The 27,363-nt window shown below is 31.5% G+C and overlaps 1 protein-coding gene across 3 annotated transcripts in view; it reads right to left on the reverse strand.

The window, feature by feature from the left end:
- FSTL5 (follistatin like 5) overlaps positions 1-27,363 on the reverse strand; it is an 816,338-nt gene that overhangs the window by 98,139 nt on the left and 690,836 nt on the right. For all 3 annotated transcript variants that reach the window (XM_016952467.4, XM_016952464.4, XM_063809978.1), the window contains one exon: positions 18,298-18,416. In XM_016952467.4, coding sequence (XP_016807956.2) covers positions 18,298-18,416 — 119 coding nt within the window. The remainder of the gene's footprint in view (positions 1-18,297; positions 18,417-27,363) is intronic.

The raw sequence follows: 27,363 nt of genomic DNA on the forward strand, positions 1-27,363 counted from the left end.
AAGACTGCATACTCTGTGTTAGATGACCATAAATGAGGCCAAAAAAGCCCCTCTATTTCCTCTTTTCCTTCATATTGTCAAAAAATGATTGTGGAGGAGATATGCAAGCCCTTGTGATTTATCCTGGGAGTCACAGCATAAGTAAAAGCGTATGAAATGTTTTCACGTTTTCTTTTATTCACTGTTCCATTACAGTTAGGAAAACCACTAATAAGAGAGACTGGTTAAAATGTACATAAAATGTATGTGCAGGCCGGGTGTGGTGGCTCACACCTGTAATCCCAGCACTCTGGGAGGCCAAGGCAGACGGATCACGAGGTCAGGAGATCGATCCTGGCTAACACGGTGAAACCCCATCTCTACTAAAAATACAAAAAAATTAGCTGGGCGTGGTGGTGGGCGCCTGCAGTCCCAGTTACTTGGGAGGCCGAGGCAGGAGAATGGCGTGAATCCAGGAGGCAGATCTTGCAGTGAGCCAAGATCGTGCCACTGCACTCCAGCCTGGGTGACAGAGCGAGACTCCGTCTCAAAAAAAAAAATTATGTGCAATAAAAATGTTATTTACATAATAATGTAATGATAAACAATTATTCCAGTATTTCATTTGATTTTTTGTCTGACAATTAACAATGTCTAATTTCATTTATTTGTATACTCCAGTTGTTATCTCTAAGCTAATTTAGAAGAACACTATTTTTTCTAATCTATATAAAACCATTAGTTTTTCAGCAGAGATACCATTCATATGTATTTAATAATCATAAGACAAAAATCAACCACACTTTCATCATCAATATCACCAAGCATTTATTTTTAAAGATAATACTGATGGCAGATATACCACATTTGACACTGAGTAACCACATTGAACAACTAAAAATGTAACCTTTCTCAGGCTGCAGCACCATCATAGGTGGTTTTCCTTTTTGCATAAAATTTGGAAGTTAATGTAAATAGCAAAGCACTTTGCAATGAGACATCCAGTGTGTGGCCTGCTGTTTATGTTCTCCAAATGTCAGATCTAATTCAGGAAGGCTCTGGAGTGTCCATTAATTTTTAAGATCTGGTTCAGTATTGCATGGTTTAGGAACATGAAACAATAGTGTTCTCTTCTAAACAGCACAGATTGTTCTAAGCTTCTAAGACATAAGTGGAAAGACTGAAAATGAAGCATGAGATGTATGGTGTTTCAGGCAGTCCTGGAGTTATGAAATTAATTCTATGTACCATGGCCATTACAGGTGACTACTCGAGAGGTCAACCTGAGTAAAGTCCTTGGCACTCTTAAGGAGGTAGCCCAAAGGCAGAAGTCTGTCTTCACTACATGCTTAGAATGCAGTATTACACTTTCATTCACCAATTCCTACTGACACACTGTTTTCTAAGTCAACCTTTTCTTCAGAAATATACTGAATGTCAAGGAAGAGAATCTATTTTGCGAGAAACAAACACTCGATAAAATATGTACTTGAGAGGCATGAAGAAGTGGGAAAAAAGTGGGAACTAAGGTTGGTGAAAGCCTCTGAATACAGGGAAATTGTTTACAAATTCTTCGCCATTGTGTAAAACCTGCCAAAGTAATGAAAAGTGTAAGTGACCTGACACATAACTGTCAGCCAAACAACTGCTGAAACACGAAAGATTTCCACCCCTTTATTTGCTACAGAGCTATTCAACAGTAAAATAAACTGCTCTGCTGGAAATTATTTTCTATTTGGATGCTGTCCCTATAAGACATCCTTGACCAGACTTACAAGCATTTTTACAAAGCCATTAAAAGGTTCCTGACAGTCATCCTGGATTTTCTTTGCTTTGGTTTATGCTATTATTTCTGATTATAGTATATTATTTCTCACTTTACAATAGCACTCTTTTATTTTCTCAGATTAATATTTATTTCTATGGAAGAAAAATAGTAGAGGGATGTTTTTAAGCATGAATTAGAGATTTAATGGGACAAAAAGGAGACACAGAATCCAGAGATGAAAAATAAGATTAAGATAATACATACTGACGAGGAAAGCTGCCAGGGATTATATCAGAGTATTATTAATTCGCTTTTACAGAAATGTATACTAACATTTAGAGTGAACAGAATAAATAAGATGTTAAACTAATGGAGATGAGAGTCCGGGAAAAGACAATTCTAATTTATAATTAGAATTTATTTCTTTTGGATCTTTTCCATATTTAATCACATATTTCCTACATATGTATTATACTTTCCCAAAATGTTAAAGAGTACAAGTTATATCACTACTGATGGTATAAATTTTAATTAGCATTTAAATAATGTTACTAATATCTGATTTGCTAAGCCAAAGTAAATCAAACAGAATCATATATACACTTGTCTTCTACTAGGATGTTGCCATTTTCATTTATTAGACTAATTACCTATTAAAAATACTTTGCCCTAAAATCTTTAAATTCCAATCTTTCCTTCCTTCTTTTTCCTATTCTCCTTCTCAGGTCATCCTGCATCATTCCTAAAGACAGATATTTCTCACAAACATGTCTATTCTCCTTGCTTTCACCTCAGTACGTTGCTGTCAGGACTACCTCCTCTCATCCTTCTATCTAAAAGATGTGTCCACTACTCGTTACTTTCAGAAATATCTGCCCTCAATTTTTCTTATAATTTTAACTGTTCAAGTATTCAAACATTCACATTGCCCCATAAATTTAAGAAACACTTCATAAAACAGCTTCAATTGAATTAATATTTCCATTTCAATCATCCATCTAATTATCTTCAGACTTTTGAGCAAGCTTTCTGGAACATTACTTCCATTTCCCAACCTTTCGCACAAAACTAACCATGCTTCACATTGGCTTTCATGACATCACCTCTTTTAAAAGATATATTTTCAAAGTCACCAGTGGCCTCAGAATTTCCAATTATTATCCTTTATTTCTCATTGGAAAGCATTTATTGAGAGCTTACTATGTGAAGAATATTGTGCAAAGCTATGTTTGAAAATTAAAAACATGAATAGGAGAGAACGCTTGCTTTCAAGTTGCCTGTAATTTCTGCCGCATTTAGTGGTTTCAGACATTTGATTTGTCATAAAAGGTTCTTTCATTCTTGCAAGGCAGAGATTGGCAAATAATGGTCCCCCAGGCCAAATTTGGCCCACTGCCTAATTTGATATGATCCAGAAACTAGGAATGTTTTCTTTATCTTTTAATGGTTGAAAAAAATAAGAAAACGGAGTACAATTTCATGACAAGTAAACATTATACGAGATTCAAATTTACAGAAATGAAGGTGTATTGTAACCCAACTACAACTATTCATTTAAATATTATGGCATCTTTCATGTTATAATGACAGACATATGTCCCGAAAAGTCTAAGATATTTACTTACTACCTGGCCATTTGCAGAAAAAAAGTGTTGCTGATCCCATGTTAGTATACATTCTGACCTTAGTTATCATTTTTGTCCTATTATTTAAATTCTTTCTGCCTGTGGCAGCTCCTTTATCTTCAGTTCCCTGGATGTGGCTTCAGAAAAGCCAAGGCTCAGACTTTAGTTTTCTGCTGTAATTCTTTTACATTAAATTCCTCTGAAAACTCATCCATTCTGATTGCCTAATTACTATCATGGTCAGGTAACAACCAGACACTAATCTATGGCTTTGTCATTCACCAGGCTTTCCTCCGCTGTCACCTTCTAGGAAAATTGTTGAACAGGCAGTTTCAAAGAGAGAGATAATATAGAACAAAAAAGTATACTATCTTAAAGGAAGCATTAAAGTTGATCCAAAACTTAATGAAATAAATAAACCAAAGAAAGAATGAAATACTTGCATACGTGAACACGAAGAAAGTGATTTGTATTACAAAAGTTTTTAAAAAACTGAGTAGTTCTATACAATAGGAGACTATTGAATAGTAACGTAACAAACTAAAATTCATAATAAAAACATTCCAAACATATATTGAACATAAGTATAGTTTATATGTCAAATATCTTGTCTTTTAGAAAAAAAGAGTAAAAGTATGGACTTTGGAAGATGTGAAACTAAAGCAATGAAAGAGCCATTAATTAAATGCTAATGAGGCCAGGCGCAGCAGTTCACGCCTGTAATCACAGCACTTTGGGAGGCCAAGGCAGGTGGATCACTTGAGTTCAGGAGTTCAAGACCAGCCTAGCCAACACGGTGAAACCCCATCTCTACCAAAAATGGAAATACAAAAATTAGCCAGGCACGGTGGTGCACGCCTGTAATCCCAGGCACTCAGGAGGCTGAGGCAGGAGAATGGCTTGAACCCAGGAGGCACAGGTTGCAGTGAGCCGAGATCGCAGCACTGCAGTCCAGCCTCGGCAACAGAGTAAGACTCCGTCTCAAAAAAAAAAAAATAAAAAATAAATAAATATCTGGTTCTCTGCATAATTTGGATTACAATGCATTCTGTAATTTATGTGAATAAAAACAAACTGTCGCTGGTATTATGAAGAACACAGAAACACAAATGTGATAAATAAGGTAGCCTAACATGTATACATCCAACTTGGGTTCCAAATTAGGGAGCCTTGGAGATCCACCCATGTTTGTTATGCAGACACTGCTAGACAAGTACTGAAAGAAAACAGATGTTGAGACAAAGGAGGGGAGAGAGGGTTTGGTGTCTTAATATATCATTAAATAAAGGCATGTAAGTCTGAAAACTTGTGGAAACACTGCAGGCCTGGGTCTCTCACTGATCTAGTTAGTAGTTATGAAAAATAAACATATTTTAGTAGTTTTGCATTGTTTTACTTTTATGCTTCTCTACCAATCAGGATCCTAAGACAGGCAGAGAGTCCCTACCCACTTGTTGTAACTGAAAATTGAATTGGGATGTTCTCTGGGTTGCCAATGTGTGTAAATTAACCACTCTCTCTGCTCCTTCCTGCCACAAATAATGTGTAAGATTGCATCAAAGGAAATAGAGCCGTCAACACAGTCTTCTGTTTTCTTCAGAGTTTCTTTTAATTACTCTTTCCTAGTGCCCCCTCTTTTGTAAAAAAAATAATACATTTTGGTATGAATTTTAATTAATTAATTACAAATGTATAACTTTTATATCCATTGTTCATCAACAAATGTCCTGTCCATTAGCTAGAGCACTCTACTTAATATTTCATGAAAAGCAAAGATTTTCCACAGCTATTGAAAAGCACCCCAAAATACTTTGTCAAATTATTTTCAATCTATATTTGGCAGCCAAATTTCCAACACCTACATAATTCATTCCTAACTTTGAGGTGTTTCACTGATTTTTTTCTTGTCTGAATTTTCACAGAATTTTTATTTTGTGACATATAATTTGGCAATGAATCATATATTATATTTCCAATTAAAATGTTAGCCTTTGCTATTCCTGTATTTCTACATGTCCCAAACATAATGCTGAAGGTGCAATATTTGCTTAGTAAATACGTGTTTAAATATCACTTATAATAGCCAAAAAGAAAAAATAGTCAAGAAGTGGTGTATGTTACTCAATCACGATGTTAAACACTATGCAATGTCATGCAGAATCACTGAGAAACTGAATTCTAGAGTTGTACTAATCAAAATGTGGTCTGTAAACTGCTGCCAGTTGGCATACAATTTGCTACCAAGCTGAGGATTCCATAGAAATTGAAAATAACCATTTAGAACATTTTATAGCAATTTGACATTGCCATAATATCCCTGTATGTGATCAGTAGACCTATCTACTTTAACACTATTTAAACCAGTTTGGGTATTGTCAAATTTGCCTGGAGGATTTCATGTAGTGAAAACTACCTACTGGTTTTACAAGAGAAAAACAGAATGAGCAAAAATCAGTGATTTTTTTTTCTCCCACATAGTTTAGGAAGCACTGATTTCATGCTTTTTTATTCTAGTGCTCTCTCTCTCTTTCAGTATTTCTTGCTTTTAAGTATGTATTTTTAACTGAAGCTGTCACAATCTGAGTCTATTGCTGTAAATTTTAAAAGTGAATAATAAAATACTTGGAGATATAATGTTCAGTTTATCAAATGCAAGGAATATAAATAATTATTCTGAATGAGGATTTATTCAGTTTGTCATAAATCAAGGCAAATACAACACAGTTACTTTTGTACTGAATTAGAATATTCAGGTTTAGATTCCTAGGATATATTTACAGTTATGTAGAAATATTTATCTCTATACACACATGATCAAGTCTGAGCTATTTGTGAATATGCTAGATATAAAGTTCCTTTCAATATTGCTTTGCAATATTGGAAAAAATCTTGCAAAAATGCATTAAACGATTTGGTAGCATTGAATAGCCTCCAAATTTGACCATTTTTTAAAGCACTGAGGATAAAATACTTTCATAATTTTTAATTGAGATTACTGCTTATAACCAAAGCAATACTTTTTTTCTAAACTGAGATGTATTAAATTTATCCCATTCAATTTCCGATTTCATTTAAAAATATCATAAGTAGTCTTTCTCATATTAGTCAGAACACAGGTAGTCATGGTAACTTGGGGGCTCTATTTGCCTAATTTGTGCTACATTGACACACTGTTATTTGTGCTACATTGACACACTGTTATTTGTGCTACTTTGACACACTGTTAGGTAGCATGGTGTTGCTTTAGGATATCAAAGGTCCAAAGGCTACATTACAGAAATTTTTATGCTTTCTTTTAATATATTATGTCTTTCAGTAATACAATAAAAACAAAGCTTATGACACTATGCTATCATAAGCTGAGCATTGTTTTCTCTTTATAAATAGTGTATTAGAGAGGTTAAAAAAAAAACAGGCTTTGAGGACAAAGAGACCTCAATGTAGTGTCCAAGGGTGCACTTACATTATCTGTGCAAGGAGACCTGTTGAGGCTTGCTAACTCATTGGTAAATTGGGTATAATGATATTACCTATCACATGGAGTTATTGTGAGAAGTAAATAAAATCATATTTGAAAAGGTCAAGTGATCAATAAAAGTTACCACTTATTTTCATCTAGGAAATTATCAATGTACTACATTTGACAAAAACTATAAGTCTACATGTTTTTGATGCAAACTCTTTAAAAAATTCTACCAAATGTTTTGGAAGGAAGTTTGCTGTGCATGTTCAAGAGATTCAGAGAGCTGCTTTAAATGTGGCATGATTATTGCATATAGGGCAAGGAGAATTTTATTCTCTCTATCTGGCGTTTGGCAGTCCCGTGACTGAGCAAATCACTTCATCTTTCTCATTTCTTTACCTGAAAATCGAGAGGATTAAATCAGAGGTTTGTCAATTTTTTTGACGAAAAAAAGTTATTTGAATTATTTCAACTCTGCTTAAATGTAAAATGTTATAGTGGTTTTTAAAAATATTGAATTAGATGAGAAAAGCTGGTTTAAAAAGACACAACTGTAGGGTGTTAAATTTCAAACGCTTACAGAACATAAAAACCAAATTCTAGATGCTTCTTGAATGCAGGACTAGATGATTGCTTTCCTGGCTTTTATAGTTACTGTAAAGGAGCTGAAATCCTAGCTAGGGGGAAGGTCCAGGGGCCATTAGACACTGAGAACAGGAGAGGCAGGCACTTAATGTCTGTTGGGAAAGACATACATTTGAATAGTAGGGAAAGCAAATTAAATATCAAGAAAAGGTCTAGAGTTAGGTCCAAAAAATAGAAAATAGAGCTTGACAAAAAGGTGTTGGAATTGAAAGCCAATATTAAAGCATTAAAGAAATAGGACACCTACTAGATGGATATCCGTAATTGCAAATTGTATGAACAATGAGGGTTTATGGATGAAACTAATTTAAACCTAGTATGGATAACTTGGAATCAAAGAATTAGATGTGTTTAAACTTTCCTCAGTATGATGAATATTTGAATTGTATACGAGCAGTGATATTCTTTCTTTAACTTGTGGCACACAGCACAATTATTAGATTGGTTAGTGAGGGAAAAAAAATTAAAACTAAAGAAAATAATTACCACATAACACATGAAGTTAACTGACCCCCAACTATTGATTAATAAATTCTTATCATTGAAAAATCAATAAAATGTTTGTTTTAAATGCCCAAAGTACACCTTTCTGTACAATTTTTCTGACAATAGATATTCAACCTTTTCATTAAACTTTGAAAAGAGGGAGTTTGGGATACTTTGTTAATGCAGCTTTTAAAACATGGCCGCAGGAATTAAAATGCAGAATATTTTTTTGTACTTCAGTTCTATCTTGTAGAATTCATTTTCGCAGCCTGATTTTTCATTTAGTGGGTATTTTTTATTTCAAAATCTGCATTATATTTGCTTTATTCATATAAGTGGAAAACAGAGACGTGAATTCCGTTGAAATAAAAATTCTAGTTTTTAAAAGACATTTTATATGAATTCTAGTTGGATTTAATTCACTCTGATCCTCTGAATTTCTAATATTATTGTGGAATAAATTTCATTATTTCTTGTCATTACAAATCCATAAAAAATCGAAAACAAACTTTTAAGGAAAAGCATCATACAGTTTGAAGATGGAACATCCGATATAATACAAGTTCTCCTTTCTCCCCCTTAAATGTTTCTCTGTCCTTTTAGTAATGACACATGAGTTCTGATAACACATGTTGTACAATTTCTATTTTTGGAAACCTTAGTTGAAGAGTGAGACAGGTTTTATTAATTACTTTTCTAGATATGCATATGTAGCCTTTCCCTGTGATTATCTCACTCTGTCTACTAACTAAAAAATGTTGACATGGAAGGATAAATCAGGTGGATTTTGTGACTGCTGGATTATCCACATTTGATTCAGTACAGTATATCACTTAGGAATTAAACTTTTTTTTTTCCTGTGGCACATAATCTTACAATACAGATGGTGCTTAGTTCTTGCATCTTTCCATATTGTCTAGCACAGAAGTGCCTTATATGGAACAAAGGCTTAACAGGTTTGCAAGACTACTATCGACTGAAAAAATTACTCTGAAATGCAATCAATTTATCTTTAAAAACTATAAATGTTTTGCAGAGATAATTATATGTGTTTAATTTTTAAGCATTACTGTAATTCACACATAAATTTGTTCTACATAAGAATGACTACAAAGAGCTTTGCATCTGATTTCTTACAGTTATGTGGTAAAATAATATTGGACAAAGAATTGTTATACATGTATACTATTGCTATGTTTTATCAATTAAAGGAAAACCATAAAAAAGATTTGTTTTTTAAAAAACATCTTTTTAAATCTTTAGAAATAAGTGTTAAAGACTTTAGCTCTGTACCTACCTTCATTTTATATGAAAACAGAAATAAAAGGCACGTTATCTTTGTCCATTACATTTATAACTATATATTCATTATCATATTTTATAAAACATTACATTTTATCTGGGCTCTTTTTTTACTGAAAATTTAAATAGGGTTCCAGGCCACATTATCCATTTTAGGAAAATTTTTCAGAGTAAGAACTTGAAAACAATATTGAGAATTCACAAAACCTGAGCCGGTGATTTAGTTCAAGGTCCATCATTAGAAATATATACAGATTATATAATCAGTATGCTATTATTTAATTCTATCTTTTAATTTTTCAAATAAGTTCAAAAGGGAGCTATTGGCTATTAGATATCTTTTGTGAAATTATATTAGCTACTGTTTAGTGAAAATCACAGATTACATAGTTAAGTTTTGAACGTAAATGATACTAGATACATAGATTTTTAAACATATAATCTCATTCTCCTTTGCTCCTATCATAAGGAGCTAATTTTTCACTTTAAAATAGAGATGGGATAGAACTGATCGCTTCTTTTTCAGGATGGAAGCAAGAACACTTAGGAGAGAGCCAACAGGCTGGGCATGGTGGCTCATGCCTGTAATCCCAGCACTTTGGGAAACTGTGGTGGGCAAATCACCTGAGGTCAGGAGTTCAAGACCCGCCTGGTCAACATGCTGAAACCCCGTCTCTACTAAAAATACAAAAATTAGCTGGGCGTGGTGGCACGCCCTTGTAATCCCAGCTACTGCAGAGCTGAGGCAGGAGACTGGCTTGAACCCCAGAGGCAGAGGTTGCAGTGAGTTGAGAACATGCCACTGAAATCCAGCCTGGGCAACAGAACGAGACTCTGTCTCAAAAAAAAAAAAAAAAAAAAAAAAAAAAAAAGAGAGAGAGCCAGCAAATAGGTCCCATTCCCCATTCCAGCAGAAACACCTTGGTAGAGTTTTCAGGCAATATAGTTATGCTGCCAGTAGTTGCACCCTTCAAATGTGTTTTATGTTACATTTTCTTTAAAGCTGTACAAATGAGATTTATAATAGGATTATACAATATGCAGCCACATGTCAATTTCATCTCCCTTTTATCCTTCTATATCTTTAAAACAGCCTAGTTTCCTGATCTTTTGAAAAATATTTAAATTAGGAGAAATTCAGTAGCATTATTTCCTTTTTTGTGTCCTCAGTGTACATCTGTCTGTAAGAGCAACCATTACACTTGAGTGTGCTTAAAATTTATGTATCTGTTATGTTATAATTTTCTCTCCCCTGCCTATCACAATGCTTGACACAAAGCAAATTCCAAATATGGATAAACTAGTAAACAAACCTCAGTGCATGAGTGATAATTTGGAAGTCAATATTAAATGGGTCAAATTTAGATCTCATCTGTAAACTACTGTAGAGGTATACTATGAAATGTTTATTTTAAAATATAGCCAGAAACATAAATGTTATGTATGTCTATTATTAACTTTTAGTATAACTTTCTGTTAACATGTATGTATATATGCATATATATATAATATGTATTTACATGAAAACAGCAGCTGCTTTAATTCTGTTGTTTTCTAAAATTAAAAAATAGGTAGATAGCATAGTTCATGGTACAACTATGTTGTTGTTTGGCAAGTTCTAGATGAAATATTGACTCTGCCATTAATTTGCCAAACAACCCATCATATGTCTTCTAAAATTGGATCAACAACATTTTGAAAATAAATGACTAACATAGAAAAACGAGTTATAATGGGCAATAAGTTGGTAGCTTAAGTACTTAAAATACGAATGATAATTTTGAAGTTTAAGCTATTTTCATTGTAATTCTTATTATATAATTCTTTCTTAATTTCCATGTAGACAACATGGTATATAAAATAAGTATATAGTACATGGAGAATGTAAATATATTTTTAAATACTGAAGAGTTAATTTTTAATATTTACCAATACAAACATTTAGTAAAATAAAATTGAAACACAATTTCCTGTAGTATGTTTTCCTTCCCTCACCACCTCCAAACTGATATTTGTGACTTTTTTAAAATATGGAAAAAAAATTTAAAGAAATGGATGTCTTCACTGTTAAATTGAAATTGTGAGAACTATTGTTGAAATATCAAAAGTAAACAATGAGAAATTAAGCCAGTGTTCAGAAACTTATAGTTACATGAAAAGTTTTAGAAATGTTGAGAAAAATAAAAGATAAAGATTTAATCATTAAAATTGTAAATCTAATCCATGAGTATGCAAAATAATTATATATATTTCAATATATTTAGAAAGAAAAAGTTATTAGAATTGTATAAGAAAAATTATTGTCTCTCATAGAAGAACACCAACAGATAATATTTAATATTGATAATACAAGAAATATCATCACTAACTACCTTTTTTTAGTGATTAAATGTAGCAATTGATTGCATGAGCTGGAACTAGACATAGGGGGACATGAAGGAATAATCTACTATATTTTATAATAAAATCTTTTATTTATTTTATATTTGCCGTGAAAATATATTACCTTGAAAAAATAGGTACTTTTTTGTGTTAAAATAAATCTTAGATGAAAAGACTAAGTATTCTTTAAGACACATCTAATATGATAGATTTGTGTGATTTTGTAAATCTCAAGTAAAAGGTTTTGATGTTTAAATATATTTGTATCAATATTTTTTTCCGTCAAAATCTTCAATTTTACCTTTGAGAATTTCTATTGAAAAATCTAAATAACCTTAAACATGTTTATTTGTAAAGCGTGCGGAATGCACTTTTACATGTGTATAAGTGAGCCCTTATTAGTCATATAAAAATGTTGTCGATGTATTATCTGAGACACACAACATTCTGATGGTATTCATCCAAATACCTTGGCTACTTGTTATCGATAATCTCTTGAAAGGACTTCATATGCTACTTGGCCCACTTAATAATGCTATGTAACTCCATTAGATTTATAAGCTTTCCACTGTTGTTACCCCCAATTTTAGGCTTACATATTAAAGCTTAAGAGAAACACGAAGTGAGAATTATAAAACAGTGTGATTACTAAGGAAGCTTTATAAGACCTCTTTACATCTACGATGTCAAGCACCGATTTCTTAAATTCATTTCTTTTTAAATCTATAGAATAATCTTCTAAGGAATAGTTAGAAGTAGTTTACATTCCTCTCTTCAGGAAGCTCTTTGCAGGATATCATTGTAACCACAAAGGGAATAAAGCTCACATTTTTATCACTGTATAACTCTCTGTAAGTTAAGCCATGTTTGAAACGAGACACCCTGAGAAAAAAAAATTAGTGGGGAAACATTTTGATTCCCTTTCTGAAAGACAGTGGTGTTGTATTCAAAAGGTTACTCACTGGCTTCATGGGGAAATGAATTGTTTGCATCATGTAAAGAGGCTGGTATTTCAAATGACTATTTTTGAGGACCAAGTTTGCAGAAGTATAAGTGGACTAGAAACAGAACAAGGGATTGATGAACACCCTGAAGGCTGTTTTGTTTGAGATAAAGGACAACAACAGCAGAGAAAGAAATGTGGACCATTGAGCTTCCCAATTTCTAATCTCAGTTTCAATTTCTTGAAACGTAAGTATTCTGGACATTACAAATAACCTGTTCCTAAGCAAGAATTCTTTTCTAACAGACTGGTAACAGTAGTTTATAAAGGTAAAATAATTTTGGTTTGTGGAAATGCCAAACCTGGATAAAAGACATTTTAGAGGACTCTTTCATCAGACTCCCTGTATAAAGTATAATGAGTTCAGTTCTACAGTTCAGTATCATTTAAGTTAGCATTAAAACCAGGAATAGGCTGGCTGAGGTGTCTCATGGCTATGATCCTAGAGCTTCAGAGGTTAAGTCAGGAGAATCTCTTGAGCCCAGGAATTAGAGACTAGCCTGGGCAACCTTGCGAGGCCCTGTCTCTACAAAAAATTGAAAAAAATTAATCAGATTCAGTGGTGTGCACTTGTAATTTCAGCTACCCATGAGGCTAAGGTAGAAGGATCACTTGAGCCCAGGAACTTGAGACTGCAGTGAGCTATGAATGCACCACTGCACTCCACCCTGGGCGAAAGAGTGAGATCCTGTTTCAATAAAACAAAGCAACAACAACAACAACAGATCAGTAATAGATCTTTCAGGTTCCACAATATAAGACATATGCATAATAAGACACGTGGTTTTCTTTAAAGTTATTTTAGGACCCATTAAATAATAAGTAATACCATGGCATATGTGAAAAGCAGCAGCTAGATCTATAACAAGCAAAGAAGGTGGCTGAATGAAAAAGTATCAAAGAATAAAAGAGTGATAGATAAGGATGGAACAGTAGTAGAAAACCAGAAGAGTAACAAAGTTGGTAATCTTGGGAAAGCTTGTTTTTGAGCCTGTAATTTTAAACATTTTTCCAAACTCCTTTTCAGTTTGACTTCTGAATCCATAAGTCTGAAATAGAATTCTATTTGCTTGAAGTTCATACTCTAGGTGACAAGATGAAATCATGTGTACAACTAGGATAAATATAGAAATAATCATATCTAGTAAAGCTACATAGCAAGATGGAATAAAAGATGAAAAATAGCTAAAAGTTTGTTGTATATATCCTCACCAACTCACTATCAAAAGCTGAAACCTAATGTAATCTGACATTGCACCAAAATTGAGTTTTTATTTACAGCAAGCAAATACCATTTTCTGAGAGATTTGATTCTATACTCTAAATATATCAGGTCTTATCTAAACTTTATTGATCAGTGAGTTATATTGGGAAGTATACTACTACTCTCTCTTAATGTCGACCATGAATTTGAAAAATATTATATTGATATTTAATCCCTTTTCATGGGAAAAATGGTTCCAAAAGACTCATTTCCACCACTGGTACTCAGGAAATCTGTCTTCTAAAATGAAACACATTAGCATTTTTTCTGTACTAAAAACTCATATACAGTGCATTTACACAGGAACTTTTCACTGTGTGATCCATGAGGTTAGAGTCACTCTGAAACAATTCAATAATAAATTACTCTATGAAACATTTTTCACAAACACATTGAAAGAAGAATATTGTTTCATGGCAATTGCAAATTAAGGAGAAATATTAAGGTGGAGAGAGAATTAGATGTATACATTTTTAAACTTAGAGAATGCATAAAACGATGAATAGCTAAGGCTCAAAGCAATGGAAATTTTGTTAAATTCATTTAACAAATGTTTCTTGGCCTGTCATATGTAAGACATTGTACCGAGCATGTTGAGAATACAAACACTAATCAAACTTAATCCTTGACTACAAGAGATAGGAAGATGTGATGGTTGATTTATATGTCAGCATGGCTAGCCTATGGTGCCCAGTTGTTTGGTCAAACACTCGTCTAGATTTTGCTGTGAAGATGCTTGTGAGGTGATTAGCATTTATAATTAGTTGACGTTAAGTAAATAGATTACCCTCCATAATGTTTATGGGCCTCCTCTAATCAGTTGAAGGAAATAAGAGCAAAGACTAAGGTTTTTTCAAAAAGAAGGAATTCTACCTTAAGACTTCAACATAGAAATCCTGCTTGAGTTTCCAGCCTGCTCTATGAATTTAAGATTCAAGACTACGACTTCAACTCCTGTGTAGGTTTCCAGACTGATGCCCTCAACAGTAGATTTTGGACTTAGGACTGCAACATCAACTCTTATCTGAATTTCCTGCTGGCTGGCAAACCCTACAAATTTTGGACTTGACATATCCCACCTGCAGTTGTGTGAGCCGATTCCTTAAAATAAAACTCTCTATATAGGAGATAGATAGAGAAAAAGATAGAGATAGAGATAGAGATAGAGATCAAAAGAGAGAAATAGAGGGAAACGTGGTGATAGAGGTAGTGGTAGCAGTAGAGGAACAGACAGAGATAGAAATGGAGAGCTTATTGATTCTGTTTTTCTGGATAAATATTTTCTGATTGCATAATATTCAACAAATTTCTCATGAAATTACTTTGGAATTAGAAATTTATTATTAAGAGAATGTAGCACTAAATAGCTTCCACACTCTGAATTGCCATCTATCTTGTTTTTAAATGTAGAAAATATTACCTACATGTAAAAATTTAGTTCAACACTTATTCTCAAAGCATAACATGATCAATGCGCTTCTCATTCTATTGCTGGATACTTGCATGTACATGACAGTATTTGTGTATATATATTCCAATTATTTAAGCTTATTTTACATTAAGGAATGAAAAATGACAGAGTAATATAAAATGAGTTTAATTTACTCTAGCCTTTTTTCATATATGTGGCATATGATAATTACATAAGAAATATCTTTCATGTCATGAGTTTCTCCATATATTCTGTATTTAAAAATCATAAGCAGAAATTAGTTATAACAATTCCCTTTTTAAATATTATTCTTAGTTCTTTACAAAATGTTGGTCACCTTAAATTTTGAGCTGTATTTTAATTTCAACATCCAATGCAGTAAAAATGTCATAAATGTTTTCAAAACCAAAATACTATTTGATAGTTTTCTCCTTTCTTAAAAATGCAACAGGCTTTTCTTTTTAATCCTTTTATTACTCTTCCATAAGAGTACAGAAACCTTTATAAACTTTTTAATATAGTATAAGAATGCAAACTTTCTATCCTTGCATGTATTTTTATGTTGAAGTATATGTTTCTAGAATAACTTCATATTCTATAATATTTATCTCACATGCAATATGACTGTAGATTTCCAGGGGCTGTGACTTTAAAAATCTGATATAGCAGATTAGTTATTAGTAACTAGTTATCTCTGCTTTGTCGCTGTTGGTGTATGTTTGTGGATAAGGGTTCACTGTTTGAAGAAAATAAGTTAAAGTTGTCATCATTCATATTTGGTTTCCATTTCCTCTTTAATATTTAATTTCTTATCAGAAAATTATACACAGTTTGCATATATAATTTTTCTCTGTATCTATTAATATATTATGTATATTTATTTCTCTATGTATGCATACATAAACATATATGTATACATAGAGACCTGGATACATCACATTGCTTTGTCCTACATCTCTATGTCTCTATGTATGTATATATACATATACATATATATGTATACATAGATAAATATACATATTTAATTGGATACATAGAGAAATAATATGTGTATACATAGAGAAATAAATATACACAATTCTACATTGTTTTTCTTTAGTTGTTTCAGGAGGACATCTGAGTATTATAAAGCTTTAAAGAGAGAGAAATGCAGGTAAATAATGCTCACATCCTTGTTGCCCTGACATGTTGCAAAACTGTCACATCAAATTTTTGCTTGTTTTTTTAACTTGAGATTCCAAGTGATTAAATTAACTCACCCAGAGCTGTCAAGAAATGTTCTGGGAAAGCATGCTCTTTAAGACTTGAGTCACATAGTAATGAAGCATTTACTGATACCCTGAAATAGCACACATGTGGTGCAGGAAGAACATTCTTTGTCTCTAAATTTGCAAATCAGATTCCTGAAGTGATAGTTTTGTGATGAAGAGTATGGATTTCACAGCCTATCTTATTAGTATTAGTAATTGAAGTTTCAAATTCTGTGATATAGCCAAGACATGTGTGTCGTTAGCTGCAAAACTGCTAGTCCTGTAGAAATCAGAGAGAAACACTCTCCTATAAAATTATTTTGCTCTGATTTAAATAATAATATTTGTATTGAACACCACACTACCTATATCTGCATGTTAGTCCATATTTCTTATTCAGAATATTTTTGTAAGAATATGAGTGTGGCTTAAATTATTTCTTTTATCAGCAATAATTTGTTTTTATTCATGTGCTTATGTATTACATACATATATGCACATAAACACAACTTATTCAAAGACTGACTTAATAATGATAACGTTTAAGATTAAAAAGAGAATAGGGCCGAGTGAAGTGGCTCATGCCTCTAATCCCAGAACTTTGGGAGGCCGAGGAGGGTGCATCACGAGGTCAGGAGTTCGAGATCAGCCTAGCCAACATGGTGAAACCACCACATCTCTATGAAAAATACAGAAATTAGCTGGGCTTGGAGGCACGCGCCTGTAATCCCAGCTACTTGGGAGGCTGAGGCAGGATAATTGCTTGAACCCAGGAGGCGGAGGTTGCAGTGGGCCGAGATCACTCCATTGCACTCCAGTCTGGGTGACAGAGCAAGATTCTGTCTTAAAATAAAATAAAATAAAATAAAATGAAATAAAATAAAATAAAATTCCATGTGCAATTTAAGATTTTTTGCATGTATAATTAAGTTATAACTTAACCAAAATGGTAAGAATTTTACTTAATAATTTAGCCTATGGCTGAAATATTTTTAAATAAAAGGACATTAGATTTCTTTGTCCTACAAAATATCCAGGAGGAAACTGACCTCCTGGTCATTATCTCCTCTCATAATGTTTTTCCTTCTTTTCATTCTAGGGCATAGATTTAAAGTATAAATTATTGTCTCCATGTATTAGAATATGACAGCAACACTGCCTACTGGTAGGCTGAAATGAGGATTTGAAAAAATTTGATATTTTCCCTTATTTATCTGAATTGTCCATTCCAATGAGACCTCATGAAGAATGAGATGAAGAATAAAAGTGGTTTTACATTTATAAAGCATCTAATATACACCAGCTTCCCACCAGATTATTTACAGGATATTTTATTATATTTTCTTAAATATAACCTACAAATACAGGAGGTATTCTAAATTGGAGAGCAGGCAAAGCTATTGCAGGTCGTGTTCATCCCTGGTATTTCACTTTTCTTACCTTCATTTTAGCAAATTCTTAGGAATTTGCTAATTCTTAGGAATACATAATATATTAGCAAATTCTTAGGAATACATAATATATTATTTTCCTCCTCAGATATAAAACCTAAAAAGAATAACACCGAATATCATGGGTTTCATAATTTTCTTCCAACACGAGTCTCATATATGTATAGGTTTTGTTATATTTCCAAAACCTAATTCTACTTAACAAAATTTCTGCATAAAACATCAAAGGAACTTTTTAGATACTTGCCTGAAATCCAAGGAGCTTTTCACTAGGCTTAATGTGCCTCTGAAATTCACATTCTATGGGTTGTATCACTTTGATTCCATCTTCATAAAAAACATAGAACATGTTCCCAATTCCCAGACCTTAGGAATAAAAACACATTTAAATGTTCAAAATATAACTATCATAAACCTTTACAACCAAAATTCAGTGCCTCTCATATCTTTAGCAGGAGACCAATTTTCGAAGTTGTGTAATGTTAATAAAGCAAACCATATGGGACCTTTACTGTATACTCGCACCACTTTGTGATATTATGCAGACATTACGCTTCATTCTTCCTGTGCTGCAGTTTAGTGGTTTCTTTAATATAATTAAATAAATGTTTCATAGTTTAAAACAATTATAAATAGGGATATAAACTCTTGATACATAGATTATGTTGGATACCTTCCCCACTTAATGTACATGTTGATTAAGGAGTAAAAGTACTTTCTGAAGAATCAAATTTGTTTTACTACTTTTATTAGAGTTCACTAGGAAAAGTTTAATTTCTTTGCAGGAGTTTGGTTTATATAAAGATTTTTAGGAAGAAAAAGACCAAATGCCCTAGATTTTGTAGAATATAAATTTTCTTAAACTAATTTTTTTCAAAATAATTCTAAATAGAGGTCTTACATATTAGTTTTAATATTGGCAATTTGGGAAGTCTATTTCTATACCTCAAAACAAATTAAGGTATTTGAAAAATCTTAATTTAATGTTTAAATCATACTTTTCTTTTTCACACTACGGATCTGGATGTGTGGTATCTCAGAAATTCATCTCCCCCCACTTTCTAAATCCATGTTTAAATGGGTGCAGGAGGCTAGTTTGAAACTTGTGTAGGTTAATCAACGCCTGAGCCCAGGGAACTTCCACATACTCATGAACACCTGTTCTCTTTGTTTCCTCTGCTTCTCCCCTGTTCCAATGTGGCCAGCCCTGAGCTCTTGTAATCCTCCTTTTCTGGTCCTCACCTATATAGCTCTTTTGACCTGTTATATTGGTTTACACAGTCAAATTTATTCAGTATAATTATATCTTACATAATTCAGTGATAGCATGTTCTCTTTAAAAGACATCAATAAAATTAAAATCTTGACTGGAAAATCAAACCATTGTTGCTTACAATGTTTACATTCTAAAAACATCTGTAAAGAGAAAGATAATTTATTTTAAATAAAAAATAATTTTCTAAGCATTATTAGTTTTTTTCAATTGTGATCTCCTGGAAGATTCAGCCTGGGCTTTCCATCTATTGAGAATCACAAAAACAGTTTGTTGATTTGTAAAAAATATGTGTTTATTGAACTTCAGTCATATTTAATCTTACATCTTATATGTTTCTAGGGAATAAAAAGTCAACAATTTTTCCCATATAACTATGTATCCACATATTCCTAAGATTTAGAGAAAAATGTATATAAACTAAACTATTACTTTATTCATGTTTATATATAGTGTGCATACAATTTTTCTTTTAGCACATGAAATTATTTATAATAATACATATACACTTTAAATTACTCCAGGTTGTTTGATACATCTTATTATTTTATAAATAATTCTCAGTACTTCTATTTTAATAGTTGTAATCTTTAATAGTTAATTATCCCTTATAATTCCAGAGAGCAATGCATAAAAACGGAATATTCCTGAACAGTAGCAGAAGTGGCAAGCACTAAACTCAAGTCACGTTTTATATAAAATAAAATTTAGTAGTTGTCAGCTATTATTCATAATCATAGTTGTGTTTAAAGGAATATAAATATTACATGCACAAAAGAGAAAGCCGAAACAAAGCACATAAGTGTTTATGCCAAAGCTTTTTGATTTGTATCAGCAAAGCCTCCATGTAAACATTAACATATAAATAACTATCAATTTAACATTATTGCTTTCTGAATACTGTTGTTGAAACTTATGAACATAACAAAGCCATAATGTGGTGTCTGATTTTCATTTGTGTCTGTTACATACTATGTTTGATTTTTATTACTAACCTCTTAACATTTTTCAGTGAATATGACTATCCTTCTTTAACTTCGCCAAAACACTGTTCGAAAATTATGAATTTGAATGTGTTTGGGCCTGACAACTACTTTAAGTCCAGATTGGTTGTCATGTTCTTGAAATATTTCCTTCCCTTACCACTATGCATACTTTTATTAGGTTGTTTTACCATATTCTACACAGAAAAGAGTCAGTGGGATTCCACTATGATTTGTTGCACTGGTGGAATTTGTGAGCTATATTTTCCACTAAATACCACTTAATCCATCCAAATAACTCTTTCAGGTTCTAGAGCATATTTTCTTGTCTTTTAAAATATGAATTACACATGAACATTTTTACAAAGCATAAACTACTTTTCAGGTTACAAGTTACTGAAGAAATACAGATATTATTAGTCAAGATTTAGTTTTTTATCTGACTGTTTTCAATGAGAATATAAATTCTTAGTGCTTATGAAACAGTAATGCCAACAAATTACTAAATACAACTAGATTAATTAAAATAGTGATTATAAAATAATTGCCTATATACTGGTAACTCAGCTTATGAAATAAAACTTTTCCACTACCTTTAATGGTCTCTGCGAGTCCCCCTCATTCATAAGACTAGATATTTTGCCATTTACATTTTTGCAAGGCATTATTTTCTTCCTCAAAAGTTTTATTTAGAATTTTTGCAGCAGAATTTATGATCTGAACATATGACCTGATGTGTTTCTCTTTCAATTTGCTGCTTTGATATTGTGCACATATAAATTTATTAAGATTATCCTCAGCAAAGAGGAATATAAATGACCTGATGATGGAGATGTTGGAAACTGAAGACAGAATGCACATTTTCATTTGGGACATTCATTAGCTTTATGTGTAAAAAGAAAATAATATATTTGTATAGATTTTTACTAACTACTAAATTTATATATATTATATTTTTTGACAAGTGTAGGGATGAGAAAATATGACAAAGAGGGATGATAAATTTCATTATCTGCATTCAGACAGATCAGAGGCAAATAATAGCTATAGCACTTACTGTTTTACCGTGAGAATGTTAGACAGTGTGATAATTTCCCCATATCAAATTTAAAGATAATAATTATACTATGTCATGCAGCTGTTGTAAGATTTCAATTAGTTAGAGAATGTAAAATATTTAGCAGAGTAACTCACACACAGCAAGATTTCAAAGAAATGGTAACTTATTTATTTATTTATTTATGTTTTGCAGGTATCTATTCATTATAACACTACTGAAAAAAGCAAATGGTGACATGATATATAACCAGACTTTGATAACTATTCTCATTTCTCCTCAAACCCATATATGCTAAATTTTAATTTTCTATGATATGAAATGTTAAGTTCTGTTTTCCCAGAATCCTTGAGCCAGATAAAAGATCAACTTTATTTTCTAGTAAAGCATTTCTTAAATTTGGCATATATGCATGTGTGATACATATGTGTGTGCATAGATATAATTATGTATGATTTCAACCAATGCCATTTATAATGAAAACAAATATTCTATTACATTATAACATTTGCCCTGCTAATTAGTGTGTGAAGTTAATAATGAAGATTTCCATTCAGTGTTTTTCAATACACCTTTGGAAGTTAAGGAGATTGTATACTTACTCAAAAGGACTGGTTTTAGATAATATCACTCTGGCCAATATATATAGTCTTCAGATGGTACTCACTTCCTGGAATAACAGGGCCTAAAAAAGAGCTTGACACACTCACTCCCAAAAAACTTTCTAGCAAGAATGAAAGGATAAACAAGTCTTGTTCTAGTTGAACATAATATAAAGACTTGATTGAGGTGCAATGATATGATTTTGGGCCAAGCCCAAACTGTTTTCCTAATACTACTAAGATGTCATTCACATTTTTTCTTGTATTATTATTATTTTTAATGTAGGGTTTAGTTTTCAACAGGCTACATGAAGTAGAATGTTATGTGAGATATCACAATTCATGCAGAAGCAGATGTAAGAATCCAGCATCTTCTATTAAGCCTGAAAGTTAAAGGATTTGCAAAATGTAAACAATGTTTTACCTTTTATTTGTTCGAAAACATAGCTTTAAAAAGATAATATGCTATTTATGGCTCCATGTAATGGGTTTATTAGGGCTATTTTAACAAGTTAATGAATGCATATTTTAAAAATTTCTATTTCCATTTCTAATACTAAATATTAGTAGATAGAGATACGCCTCTCCCCAACCAAACACAAAGTTCTTTAAGTTCTCAATATTTAAGTGTGTAAAGGGGTCCTGAGTCTCAAAAAGTTTGAGTAGTGGTGATCATTACTTCTCTCTTCATGAATGCATTGTGGTGCAGTATATTACAAACATTATTGACTTCAGTGAAAGATTCTACACTACTCTAGACACGGTAAAGATCGGGAACATGTGCAGATTGTTTTTTTTTTTTTTTTTTTCCTTTTTCAAGCTCTGGTGAAGGCAGGCAAAAGCACTTAGTCTTTTTTTGGGTTGATTGTTAATCTAACAGAGTATAGTGACTCTAGAAGTTATCCATAATTTGTTTGTTCCTTGAGAGCTTTCTTTCTGCTTTTTCTTTCTATACACAAAGACATAAGCAAGAATTACTCCTGCAGTCTTACAAGACAGAAGTATTTCCCAGAGGATTTTCTAATCAATATTGTACCCTTAAATACATGAAATGGACTGAGAAAAAAATGGATATAATGCACTTTCCTATCTCAATCCTTTGGGAATGGGAACCACTCAAGAACAGTAGTGTATTGTGAAATATAGTTATACTACTTATTATATACAGTGGATATATACTATGTAATCTACACTAGCAATACAATTTGATTAATTTCTGATCATTGGTTGCATGTTTATGTGCATCATAAAAAAGATTTTGTGATGTTTTTCTTCCTCTGACTTAATTGTCATTAGTTTTGCATTCATGAGAAGTTATAAGTGTATGATGTAGTGATTTGGTAGCCAATCAAAGGTATTTCAATAAATTACGGTGTTATACAAAATCCTTCATTTGTTGATATTATCCTTTTTACTTTCAAGTGATCCTAAAAGTATGCATATTTTTGAAATATGGAAGAAATCTCCCATCTTTAGATAAAGAATAATATAGGCAAGAATAGATTGCGTTGCATTTTCTCATTGAATAACTCAGCACGGATAGATCTTTGGTTCATGAATGTTCTCATTCACTATATCCCGACTTTGGAGATAACATTGTCTTTGTACACAGAGCAAAATCATACCATTGCACCTCAATAAAGTCTTTATATTAAGTTCAACTAGAACAAGACTTGCTTATCCTTTCATTCTTGCTAGAAAGTTTTTTAGGAGTGAGTGTGTCAAGCTCTTTTTTAGGCCCTGTTAATCCAGGAAGTGGGTACCGTCTGACCACTATGTATATTGGCCAGAGTGATAGTATCTAAAACCAGTCCTTTTGAGTAAGTATACAATCTCCTTAACTTCCAAAGGTGTACTGAAAAACACTGAATGGAAATCTTCATTATTAACTTCACACACTAATTAGCAGGGCAAATGTTATAATGTAATAGAATATTTGTTTTCATTATAAATGGCATTGGTTGAAATCATACATAATTATATCTATGCACACACATGTGTATCACACATGCATATATATAATTTAAGCCAATGTCATTATATACTTGTATGTACATGTGCACATATATAGATATCGCTACAAATGGATATCTCTTGCAAGATCAAATTTTTGATGAAAAAAATTGTAAAATGATTTAAAAAGCTTAGATTGACGTAAGTTTTTAGCAGACCAGTTAGTGAACTGGCCAGTAGAAATAACAACAGGTTGATGGTGATTTAATTTAATTGCATCACGTACTCGCCATTAGAAAGCATAGTCTTCCCCTCCCCCCAATGCTATGACTAAATCTCATGTATTCAGAAGACTTATTCTGTGAGAAGTCTTTTTCTTTTTATTTATTTTATATTATTACTTTTATAGGCCCTGTTATTTCTGAGACAGGATATTGCTCTGTCCCTCAGTTTGGACAGTGGTGTGGGTGGCATAGAGGGCAGTGGAGCGATCACTGCAGTCTTGAGCTCCAGAGCTCAGGCGATCCTCCCACCTCAGTCTTCTGAGTAGCTGGGATTACAGGCATGAGCCATCACGCCCGGCATTTTTTTTTTTTTCCATTTTTTGTAGAGACAGGTTTTTGCTATATTGCCTAGGCTGTTCTCAAACTCCTGGCCTCAAGCAATCCTCCCTCTTCGGCCCCCCAAATTGCTAGGATTAAAGGTATCAGCCACCACATCCTGACCTTTTTCATTTTAAATATTATTTCAGTATTATTTTGAGGTAGTAATTTTTTTAATTTTTGTTTATTTCCATAGGTTTTTTGGGAACAGGTGGTATTTGGTTACATGATTAAGTTCTTTAGTGGCGATTTGTAAGATTTTGGTTGAACCCATCTCCTGAGCAGTATACACTGAACCCAGTTTGTAGTCTTTTATTCTTTTCTGTAAAAAAATAGTTATACCAGAGGTTTTTGAACCACACTTAGAAGCTGTATTTTCGTCTGTATTTCCGAACCTCCCTGGCAGTGTACATTTTTTGTGGGTAATGAAATTTTAAATAATTTTAGGCTGAAGAAGCTAAGCTGGCCTGTTTTTAAATCTGTTTTCCCCCAACTGGATGACATTGGAAACCTTGTATTACAGATTATGAAACTAATCATGAAGTGTAATGTAATATTAACTTTGTTGTATAATTTCACTACATTTCTATTTGTAATTTTTTTGGTTTGGTGTTAGTCAAACTAAATAGTGATTTATTTTAAATGTTTCTATAACATATTTTTGTGTGAATAGATACATAAATTTAGAAAGAATAAAAAAGGCAATTTTCCTGAATACGAAACTTTTTTTCTGCTTTTAAATTATTCACATATCATATGAAGCTGGTGTTTCCCAAAGTATGTTATGTTCTACTCAATATTGATCCTGGAGATATTCATCAAAGTAATTCATGTGCCAATACATTTTAAAAATCCCATTTTATATACTGAATCATCCTAAATCTCTCCTTGGAGATTGAAACTAGCACATGTAAAATTTATATAAATCCTTCAGTGAATCAAATAATTTAAGTAAGTATAATTCAGTGCCTATATAATCCAAAACATATATTATAAACTTTGACCTCAAAACATAATCTAATTTCCCACAAAATAAACTTTATTAAATTATATTTAATTTACTTTATTATTACTATATTAAATTATATTTAATATATTAATATATTTAAATATATAATTTAAATATATTTAATTTAAATATATTTAAAATATATTTATTAATATATTAATATATTTATATATTAAATATATTTAATTTAAATATATTTAAAATATATTTATTAATATATTAATATATTTATATATTAAATATATTTAATTTAAATATATTTAAAATATATTTATTTATATATATAAATAAAATATATATTAAATATATTTAATATATTTAATATATTAAATTATATTTAATTTACTTTATTATTACTTTATTATTTAAAATACTTTATTAAATTATATTTAATTATAAATATCATAAATATACTGAAAATGAAAACAAATCATACTGAATATTTTAATGTGTATGTAAAAATACATATTAATGCATGTATATTTAAATGTATTATATCTATAATTTAATATATAGTAAAACTACTTTTCAGTAAGAATGGTTCAGGCTTGAACCTTCTAGATTGAAAGTTTCTTTAGAGCAGTTATTAGATCTTATTCATCTATGAATTTCCAATGTTTTCAATGTGTTTTAATAGGCTCTTTAAAATATTTGTCAACAAATAAGTGAGATATTTCCTCTATTAATATTGTCATTTTATACTCCTGTAAAATTTAAAGATGAGTAGAAAACCTGAAAGTGGAGCCCAGAGAAGTAGAGGACATTGCGTTCCAAGTTTATATATTGATGAGATTGGTAAGATAATACATATTAAATTCAGTTAAATTTATTTAGATTATAAACTCTTCACTAGATTCTGATGCTCATGTTTAAAAAAATAATTTTGTAATTATTAATATAAAAATAACATAGGTTTAACATTTATAGATGAGTTCAATGGCATTATGAGAGAAATTATCATTTCAACTCTTTCCATTATTGGCCTTAAATGACCTACATTCTAAGGTTTTATAATTGGTTCTCTCTAAGATAGATTTTTCTTGGCTATGGTAAAGAGGTAAATATATAAATATAGAACACTGCTAGAATGAAAATAAAAGTGTATCTCAGAAATACGTAGCTCATATTTATTTTATTCTAAATTGTAAAAATGAAGAGACAATTTCCTTAGAAAATTTAGTTACCTATAATTTTAATTATTTGTATGAAATACTTATACCCAATGATGGGGTTCAGTGATTCCTCAAGCCAGTCTATTTTCTCTGGTCACCATTATTACTATTAGTACATGAAATCATTTTTATTGTAATGCCTTGCCAATAATTGTGGCATTATAAAAATAACTTACAGAAGTCTGTGAATCAAAATCAAATGTGCTGTCTTTAATCTATTTTTAAAATGTTTCCTATTACAAGAAACAACAAGTACTGTTATGATAACTGTATGTAGAAAAAAAGACTTTAATAATTTACCCAAAGACGCACACTTGTTTTATGTGACTTAAAGTATCTGTAAAATGTATCATATATCTATTTTTGTCAAGCACATTTTATATGTCAAATGAAATCGTGATGCATAAGAACATTATTCTTGATGGAGAATAATTACTGAGGGTATAAATTTCCAAAAACTAACAGAATACATTTTTAAATAGAAAATAATCTGGTTTTATATAATTAATTTCATCATGATTTTAATTAATCTGAAAGCTTCTATTCTATACTTTAGAGGGTGGCCTGGAGTATTGTTACTATTATGTATTAAAAATTACTACGAACTAATAATGTTCATGGTGGTTACCAAAGTTAATAGAAAGAGTTGTTCCACATACTTT

Source organism: Pan troglodytes, chromosome 3, assembly GCF_028858775.2.
Source record: "Pan troglodytes isolate AG18354 chromosome 3, NHGRI_mPanTro3-v2.0_pri, whole genome shotgun sequence".
Lineage (NCBI taxonomy): Eukaryota > Metazoa > Chordata > Mammalia > Primates > Hominidae > Pan > Pan troglodytes.